Genomic DNA, 10,061 nt, shown 5'->3' with positions numbered 1-10,061 from the left:
CAAAAAAAAAAAAAAAGAACAATCAGAACATTCCACGGGAAGCTGCTTTCGCTTCCACTCGTGGCGGGGATGCGGGATCTTCCCCTGTGCCCCGGAAAACAAAGACAGACAGACCCCACACCAGACGCTGTTCCCCAGCTGCATCCCCCGTCCGTCTTCAGGTCGGAGGGTGTTTGCTCAGCTACTGCGTGTTGCAGGGGAAAGGTGGCCCCTGCCCGCCCCCCCCGTGGCTTCAGCACCATCCTACCCAGGCGTTTCGGAAGCTCAAACTCGACGTCAGTCAGCGCAGCCCAGCGACCCCTTTGCGCTGCGGGGGCTGGCACCGTCACCCGACCACCCAACCGGCACCGGCCCGCGCTTACACGGCCAAACCTCATTCCAAACAGTGCTTGTTCATAGGCAGAGACTTTTATTGGCCTCGGGGAAAGCTAACTGATGATCCTGCTGATGGCCTGTAGGGAAGGGAACTCCTCGTCCTCGATATGCAAAGCTTTGTGGGTGACAACGTCCCGCGGAGTCAGCACCTGCCTACACGTTGGGCAGATCCAGCAGTCGAGCTCGGAGTTGGAGTCCGTCTGCCACGCGTTCTTTTTGTTCTTTCTGGGTTTGTTTGAGCTTTGCTTCTCTTTGTTTCTGAAATCGTTGTGTGCCGAGAGCAGTTCCTGTTGCTTTACCGTGTCCGGCAACAACACCAAGAGCTCGTTAAAGATCTTCCTGAAGTCATCGCCGAGCAGTTCTCGGCAACTTTTGTAATACTGCGCCGCGGAAATCAGGCCCTTGGGGGAAAGAGGAATTGGAATCGTTAGCAGGGGGAGAGAATAAGGCAATCCCGCTGGGATTCCCTTTCTCCCAGGGAGGAAGGTGTCGGGAATCCGAAGCGTCTTGCCCACTCACCTGTCTGAACTGCCCAGAATGGGTCTTAAATTTATTGAACTTGGACTCATCGCTTTGCAGAAACTCCTTAATAGACTGTATGAGCTGAATGTTCCTCTGCTGGAAGTTTTCAGGGATCAAGTACGATCCGTGACAGGGTTTTGGCCTGCATTGGGGAAGACCAAAAGCAGCTCTGACGTTGCCTCCCGTCACACAGAGGCACAGCAGGATACGTGTCGTAGGGCTGTTCCCCCATTCCCCACCCAGCTACGCCGCAGTCACCGTAAGCGGCACGTGGGGAGGGCGGAACGCGGCCCGAGGGATGACTGCGTGGCGTTCCGCCTCCGCCCTGACGGGACGCGCGAAGCGCGAGTTGAACGTCGCCCTGGCCAACCGTTTTGCAAGTTGGTTCGCTCAGAAGACGCCAGCAAAGACTGCGGCCCGAAGAAAACCAGATGAATACAGATGTGCCCCTCCCCTTGTCCCCCAGACTCATCCCTCCGGCCCCGCGGGGGACAGACCAGCTGCTGGCAGGGTGACTGCCGGCGTTTCGAGGTCACCAGGACAGACGGCGCTTCCGCACCTTGCTTCTGGGTGCTCCGAGCCAACTCTCAGCCCCCATCTGGAAGAGTCCCCCCCGAGCATTCCCTGAATCCCCTGTGACACAACCGAGCTGCCACGCGTAAAGCGACTCTGACTTACTCTTTCAGAGATGTAGTGACAGGTTCAGGGACATTGGTGGATGGAATAACGGTAAAGCCTGGAGGGGGTTTACTAACAGGCACCGACAGTCCCGGAGGCGGAGGAGGATTCTTTAATAGCACCACAGTGTTAAAGCCTAAATGAAAGCGGAGAACGGGCAGGAAGTTAGAGACATATCCGCAGCGCTCACGGACCACCGTCGACAACACCAGCGGTCTCCAGAAGCACTAGGACACAAGAGTCAGCGGTGCAGGCATCACGATACTGGAAAAAAAGCTAAAAATTAGAGAGGGAAATCTGTTGCCTCAGCAGTCAGGTCAGGAAGCCCTTCACAGTGGCTGATGCTACTCTGCAAAGAAAGTGCTTTAGCTATTAATTCACTTCTTCAATAGAATATAATTTTATAAACCCAAACAAACACTCAACCCATACCAAAAACCGCTTTTATGTTATTAAAAAGAATCGAAACCGTCCCAGAAGTCAGGCCAGCACCAGGCATTGCATGCAGTACCCTACCCCACCTCAGTGTCTGCAGAGCAGCACAGAACGGCCTCCCGCCACGATTCTACTGTCACTAGAACTGCTGCAAGTCACGTTTGTTGCTATCTGACTCCAGTTCTATGAGATTACAGCACCACTAAAAGCCAGGGCATTAGATCTCTGCGAAGGCAGAACAAAAGCAACCCAGCAGCTGCCCAGAACCAGCAGGCACAGGTCACAGCTAAAGCGAGATTCCCTTTGCCCACAGCAGCTTCCGAACTAGATCTCAAAGCACAAATCCAGAGGAGGCCACGGGGATGCTCCGAGGGCTGGAGCCCCTCTGACATGGGGACAGGCTGGGAGAGTTGGGGGGTTCAGCCTGGAGAAGGGAAGGCTCTGGGGAGACCTTAGAGCCCCTTCCAGTGCCTTGGGTGCTACAAGAAAGCTGGGGGGGGGCTTTTCCCAAGGGCAGAGAGTGACAGGACAAGGGGTAACGGGTATAAATGGAAAGAGGGAGATAGGGATGGGACATCAGGAAGGAATTCTTCCCGCAGAGGGTGGGGAGCACTGGGACAGGTTGCCCAGAGAAGCTGTGGATGCCCCATGCCTGGGAGTGTCCAAGGCCAGGCTGGATGAGGCTTGGAGCAACCTGGTCTGGTGGAAGGTGTCCCTGCCCATGGCAGGGGGTGGGACTGGGTGGGCTTTAAGGTCCCTTCCCACTCAACCTATTCCACGTGATTCTCTGAAAAGCACAGACACAGGTCAGACATGACTCATCAGAAAAGCAGCGACAGGTAAAGACACTGGGTGAGCCACCCCCAAGGAGCAGACACCTGCAGCTGCACGGAGCCCGGCATCCCAACATTGTCACCGCTCCAACCTTGTTTCAGAGGACACGCAAGCCCATCCCTGCCTTTTTAACCTTCAGGGGTGAGCCTTGCATGTACTGACAGAGCTGCCCTTCACGTGAGAGCCAGAAGGAGCAGCTGATACATCTCACCCATGTGACACATTTCTCTGAGCTACACCCACCCAAAGCTGGCCGTGCCCTGCAGCGCTTACCTGGTGGCGGGGGCATTCTAGCTGATCCTGAGCTCCCAAGAGCTGGGAAGTCTTCCTGAGGTAAAGGGCATTTGGTAGTCACTGTGGGCTTTTTAAGGCCGGGGGGCTCTTTGGGCGTACTACAGATCGCTAACGATTTTTCCGAATGACCGTTCATGACGGCTGCGGATCTGTCGGGAGCGTGAAGAGCAGCGGCCGCGGTTGATGTCCGCTCCGCTTCCGTCAGCTTTTCAGCACACGGCCTGGGAAACGAGGCCTCCTGCGAGAGGTGCGGGGATGACGGTCTCTGCTTCTCAACCCCCATCTTCTTTTTCTTGCTCACTTTCATAAAAGTTTGTGAGGTAGAAGCTGCCAGCAAGGATGACACATCGAACATGGTCGGCGCGTTTCGGATCTCCTGGGTTGTCAAGCCACTGCCGCCGTCTTCATCGTCTGACTGAGAGAGTTTATTGCTCTTCTTGTTTCCTTTAGTGCTGTTCAGGGAGGATGGTTTCTTGGCTATCTGGTTTACACAGGGGTTGCTGATGGCTTTGACCACGCTTTTGCTGGAACCGTTGTTCCACGCAGATGTGATGTTAGTGACTGTCTTATTGTTGGGCTTCATTTTGGACACCAGAGCTGGAAAATCCTCCTCCTGGAAAGCTGTTCTCTTTGCAGTCGCTGTATACGTCAAAGACATCCCAGAAGAGACGGCGGGTGCTGCAGAGGATGACAAGCTTGGGAAATCTTCTTCCTTAAGCTTAACTGCTGCTAGCTGGGCAGAGCTGTAAGAAAAGCAAAGCACACCCCGTTATACCACCGCTGCGGGAACCCCATTACACCGCTGCTGTGGCACAACCCCGTTAGGCCGCTGCTGCGGCGGTGGCCCAACCCCGACTGGCACAACTGGCTCCATTTCCCCAAACCATCACTTGGAGCAGCACAACTGACCCAACTGTTACAGGATGCAAATGCGCTCAGGCTGATAAACTCTGCCTGGAAAGGGGCTCTCAACTGCGCTGCACGGGCCGTGCTGCGCTGTTGGTACTCTCAGTACGCTCTCGCCTCGACCAGCATGCTGTACGCACACGATCTGGCTGCCACAGCCTGCCAAGACGCTATTCTAATCAGCACCCATTTCAGGACACGATGGATTTTAAAACTCCGAGCATACAGCTCCTTCAAGACCAGCTATCATGTTGAAAATGGCTGGAATGGAGAATTTCCCTGGAATTACACCACGAACCGAAGCAACAACCAATGATGCTTCATGACCAGCACAGAACCAGCACGGAACCAGCTCGAGGCAGAAGGGGTTTGGGGCAGGGGAGAGGCATTTGCAGTTTAAGTGATTCGCAAAATGATTTTCTCCAGAGACGCAGGACACGAGTAAACGTCTAAATCTGCTTTCTCCCGCCTCAGCCCTGCACATACTCACCCTGGTAGAGGTCCCGCCGCCGACCCAATTGCTGGGAAGTCATCTTGGCTTAACACACCGTTCGCAGCTGCTTCTTTTGGAGTATCGGCAAAAAGAGCAAAAGAAATGTTTTCAACTAAAATCTGTTCATTTCAGAGTGGAAGCTGTCAACAAACACAACAGCAGCACTACCAAGTCGTAGTTTCAGCAGCTGATGATGTCATTAACATTCCGCAAGGACGGTTTAAATCCATGCATCACTATGTCCTTCAATTAACTGCATTCCCATTATGTCACCACGCACCGGCTGTAGCACCCGGGAAATCCATGACTCTTAAGGTGAGCAAAACACAGCTGATAAGGCCGTGGTGAGGGAACGCACACAGTGTCAGGAAGCTCAGCAGAGCCTCGGTGCTCCAATTGGGGCATGCGGACGCTTCACTCGGAAAGCTGCTCCTCCGAGGCGCCCATCCCACCTCTGCTGCACTGGTGCCCAAGCTGCTCGGCAGTTAGCTCCTGGGCAGCTGACTGACACTGAAACTAACTCTTTCCTAGCTCAGGTTTGCCTCAAAATCCAAATCCAGCGCTGCGGAGCGCAGCAATTCAGGGAGAGAGCCTGGCCTGTCACCCCAACTGAGCCGTTAACCAAACGGCTCTCGGTTCACAATGAAAACATATAATCCTTATGTTGGAATCCTGCTGTAGAAGCAATAAAAAAGGTGAAAATGGATTTGGAGTAACAGTAATATCAAGCCATCACTGCATCATATTTGTTTGCCCCAAACTGGGCCTGGTTCAAAACAATTCAAGGTTTGACCCCTCCACCAGCCTCTGACAACAATGCCTGGCGATTGTTCGCCAGGCCGACCTCCAGACCCACCACGCCTCCCTGCGGCTGCAGGAGGTGTTCACACTCACCTGCGGCATCAGTGGAAGGCTTTGGCACACGTTTGGAGCTGAGCGCTTCGGAATCCCTCAAGTCCTCCTTTCTACCTCTGCTGCTGCTGTCCTCTTTGTCTTCTACCCGTTTTTTCTCCTCCTGCCGTTTAGCTGCTACAGATGCCCTGACCGCTGCTGCAACGTCTCTGTCTTCTTCCTCCCTGCAGGACAAGACAGATTTTCTCGGTGAAACAGTAAGGATTACGGAGCATCTGTGTGTCACTGCCGCTCTCACCTCCCCGTGTCAGCTCTGATGACTATCCCCGATCCGAAAAGGCTGCAAGAAACCCACCACCCCAGGCCAGCCTGGCGCCGGCTGGCGAGGTAGGCAAGTTCCGCGTGTGGTAACAACAGCCCGGCCAGAAGAAACTGGGGTGAACTGGGAGAGACAGCAACAACGTCGCACGGGGACGCCCATCTCTCACGTTCATTTTCACACGCATGAAATCGCACTCGTAGGCCACAGCAATTCTTTGCAACGTGGTTTGTCACAACCTCCCACGCACGATCCACACGCGACACCGAGAGGTGAGCGTTCAGAGATGGACTAACCCTAACCCAGTGACATCACCAGTGATGAACCAGCTGACCATCCAGCAAGAAAAAGGAGATGTGCAGTATGGATCAAGTGCTCGGGTCTTGTGTGGATAAAGAGACATATCAAGGCAAAATTTTGCTTCAGTACTTAACCCTCTTCTCTTTCCAAAGCCCTCAGCCTGGCCACACGGCGATCTGTCAGTTCAATGAAAAGCGTCGTCCTTAGAACGGGGACTTTGTGATTACCCAGACCAGAGTCCACTAAACCTGCACAGACTTTGCCACTTACTGCAGAAAATCCTATTTAGAAAAGGTCGCATGAGAACGGTTGCTGGAATTAATTCAGGATTCAGAGTCTATTTAACCCTCAGTTGAAGATGACATTGTTTGTTTCCTGTGTCAGGTCCAGAGAGGTGAAACTCCACCCCCAGTAATCTCACTCTGACCAAGCCTGTAGTCAGCACGCAGGCTTAAACCGAAAGCCACTTCTAAGGATTCACTGTTTAAGCTCCCAAATCGTGGATCTGCTTCCTTTCTCCTGGCCCTCCAAAACATCCTAAGTAAAAAACACCACTAAACAGCCATCAAAATCCAGAAAACTAGCTACTCACCTCTTATACCTCCAGCTGCCTCTTCTGTTTTGCTGCTGACTTCCTCGTCCGCCCGATCTGCCCGACCTCCCTTGCCTGTTGTACCTGTCAACTTCTTCGTAGTCCTCTCCACCTATAACACCTGAACAGAGGGATGGTTCTCACTCTCAGTCAGTTCTCTAATCCGGGTGTCACAGCGTGCCCGAAAAAGGCAGAAATGTACTAATACACACAAACCTGCCCTGGTTTCTTTCTGATGCTTAAGTAGCCTATGTTACCCTGCTACATCAAAATATGTTTTCCAGCATATGGGTTTGATGTGTTGTAACCTCTGATGCGAGTTCTGAGTAATTCTGGTTTTCTGCAGAGAGATCTCTGCATAAGTTCGACACCAGAAAGGTTCCTACGTGTGTCATCTCGGCGCTCCTAAGCGGATACGTTACCTGGTCACACGCTCCATGTTCATGACCACTGGGCATTAATTAATAGAAGTCATTCACCTCATTCTCCTCCAATCTGTAAAGTCAGTAACTTTCCTAAGATTATCTATCATCATTAAATCCACACAGGGGGAAAAACTGTAAAACAGTGTGGGTAGGAAGAGACCTCTGGATGTCATCTGATCCATCCCCTCACTCAAAGCAAGGTCAACTTAAACGACATTAGGATGCCCAGGGCCCTGCCCGGTCAAGTTCAGGTTATCTTCAAGGACAACCTCCATGCCTCTTGGGGTCCCATGCCAGGGCTGCCCACCCCCTTTTTGAGGAATTTCTTCTTGGCTAGGAAGTGTCCTCCCGATGTTCTTGAAAACCCCCAAAGCAGCAAGGATGCATTCCGTGCACCTCCTCCCCCAGCCACTCACCCTCGTTCCTCCGCTGGTGCCTGGGAGCGTAGTTAAACTGGAGGTCTATCTGCCGGTTCTGCCTGGCCTCTGCCCTGTTCTTGCTGTGGCAGGCTGTTTTGTGTGCTTTGTAATCTATTTCTGTGCGGAAAGCGTGAGTAAACTGTTCCGTGCTGCACCGTCCCTCTTCGCACAGGAAGTGCTTCTCGCGGAAGTGTTCACGAAGGTACTCGTAATCGCTGGAAAGAGAGAAGAGGCTGAGCCTTCCCAACGTCTTTTACTGATGATACGTGGCTACTCCTACAAGTGGAGACAAGCCTAAGCGGTTGGTTCGGAGCCCCAGGCAAGCTTTCCAGCTGAAACCCCTTGTGCACCATTGAGAGTGACCTTCAGGCACCATCCCAGATGTTAAACCCAACCTGCTGCCTGGCACTTGCCACATCCAGCTGTACGTAAGGCACGCGTTTCCTGAGAGAGGATTTACTTCTGCCTGCTTTGCATACAAACTTTGGGGTAGCAGTTACACTAGAGAGCTGCAGACACCTGCTGTCATGCTGCAAAACCTAATTTCTAATGTTTAATGAAGACAATGTTAAAATGTGAACCAGACAGAAAGCGTCCCCCTGGCTACTGGTCTGAGGAACAAGAGACCGCAGCTAACCTGCTGTTCTTGCCCCCCCATCTTCGAGTACTACTCTCCCCCAAATTCCAAGTGGACCCAAGAAATTTTCCTCACGATTTAAGCTACAGAAAGAGGAGCGAACCCCGTGCACAAACCTGTAGTACTCCTGAGCACCATCAGAGTCACAGAAGTGACAGAAATAATGATCCCGCCTTAGGTGTTTCAGTAACTCGTCGTTATCCAAGTAACGCTCGTCGCAGAATTTGCACAGGGGGTGCCCGCGATGAGAGGTGTCGTCTGGATCTCCGTGGATCCGATGACGGGCGAGGTCCTTACGAGAATACCATTTCCGTTCGTAAGTAAAAACCTGAAGAAAGTAACAAATTTCAGTGCTACTTCTGGTGACAGAGAACAACGTGCAACTGGGCTGGGTCGTGCCCAGTTTGTTCCTTCGTAGAAGGGGAAGATTTGCTTCAGACGGGGGCAATTTGACAACCAACACCTAAAATTTTCAGTGAACAGGAAATAAAACGCAAGTGGGTAGATCCAAATTCAATCTGACTTGCATTTCATTCCGTCTGAACACTGGAAACAAATCTAATGCACCTTTTTCCCTTCCACAAGCTTTTCTGTGTACTAACACACACAACAAGCTTTAAACTATAACCCCTGGTGGGGAAAAAAATCCTAGATATTTATGAACATAGACTAATTTGCATATTTGGACCAAAACCACAACTCAGAACCACAAACGAGCAGCTGAGCAAGGCAACACCTCTTCATCTGAGCTCAAAGGACACAGCAGCCAAAAGAAGCATCTTGCCCTCCGTCCTTGACCACTCCCCCTGAACCAGCTCTAGGGAATGCACAGCCACAGGCACGAGAATCAAGCAGCACACTGAAAGCCAACCCCGCAAAAAGGAAAAGGTCTCGGCCTCGCTCAGTCAGCCTGTCCACTTCTGGATCCCGGCCCTTCCGGCGTGACACAGTTCAGTTGGCACTAACCAACCGCAGCAGCCAGGTAAAGGCATTTCTCCCACTCAACGCTGAATTGGTTGTAGAGAAAACGCGTGCACACGTACAAAACCACGCGTGATGAGCACTGAAAATAGGTGTTCGTGGACTAAATCCCTGCCTACAACACAAAGGAATGCTGACAAGTGTTGGACACCGAGGTCAGCAGCCCGAGGATTCATCTAACGGCCGCCCGGCATGCAATTCCGAGATACAAACCTCACCCTAGCTCCAGGGAAAGGAAGTTCTGACTTTCAGACTGCGGAAGAGCATCGCCCGACGGACAGAGCACCAGCCCTTCCAAGTGAACTTCAGGTGGGGTTAAAAAAAGAATGAAACGGGACGATGGTGGCGATGGTCAGACAAGTAGTTTTAAGGCTCAACCCTCATGACCTTTTTAGACAACAGACAACCCAGCTTTCCAGTAACTGTCTGATCTGTGGCAGCTTGTAAAATACATTTTAAACTGGCCCCGGGTCAGGGTCTACGTGTGCGCGTCAGCCACAGTGAACGTCAGCTGTCGGCGGCGGCGAGCTCCACTTTCCAATCCAGGCAACAAGATGCAGGAAATTTTATCTCAACAAATACACAATTATGACCTACATTTTGTTTGTGCTGGTTTTGGCTGCGATAGAATTGGTTTTTTTAACAGTGTGAGGCTGTGTTTGGGATCTGTGCTGGGAAGAATGCTGATAACACTGATGTTTTAGCTGTTGCCAGGAAATGCTTGTATTAAACCAAGGCTGTTTTCAGTTTCTCACACTGCCCCTGCTCTCCCAGCTTCTTCTCTACAAACCTGATCTGAGAAACAAATCCATCGCTCGGGGATGCATTCTGCCTTCTGAACTGGCATCAAATGTCTTCTTCAGTTTCAGTTTCAGCTTGTACAGTCATTACAGGTCTAAGTCTTCATAGAGACCAAATCTCCACAGTTAGAGTTGCAACAAAGTCTGCCCATGACCCAGGATTCACAGAGTTCACACAGAGTGGTCAGGGTTGGAAAGG

The 10,061-nt window shown here is 51.9% G+C and overlaps 1 protein-coding gene across 1 annotated transcript; it reads right to left on the bottom strand.

Annotated features, from left to right (window-relative positions):
- Positions 1 to 428: 428 nt before the first annotated feature.
- ZNF598 (zinc finger protein 598) lies at positions 429 to 8,409 on the bottom strand (the record flags this gene model as incomplete). The annotated part of the gene is made up of 9 exons (XM_010149803.1): positions 429 to 776; positions 895 to 1,039; positions 1,576 to 1,711; positions 3,118 to 3,881; positions 4,535 to 4,607; positions 5,432 to 5,613; positions 6,601 to 6,721; positions 7,442 to 7,659; positions 8,198 to 8,409. Coding segments are annotated over 9 exons (2,199 nt in total), but the record flags the coding sequence as incomplete, so codon positions are not given.
- Positions 8,410 to 10,061: the final 1,652 nt, after the last annotated feature.

Source organism: Eurypyga helias, unplaced genomic scaffold, assembly GCF_000690775.1.
Source record: "Eurypyga helias isolate BGI_N326 unplaced genomic scaffold, ASM69077v1 scaffold29800, whole genome shotgun sequence".
Classification (NCBI taxonomy): Eukaryota; Metazoa; Chordata; class Aves; order Eurypygiformes; family Eurypygidae; genus Eurypyga; species Eurypyga helias.
The sequence above is the reverse complement of the archived record's forward strand: the minus strand, read 5'-3'. Positions and strand labels throughout refer to the sequence as shown.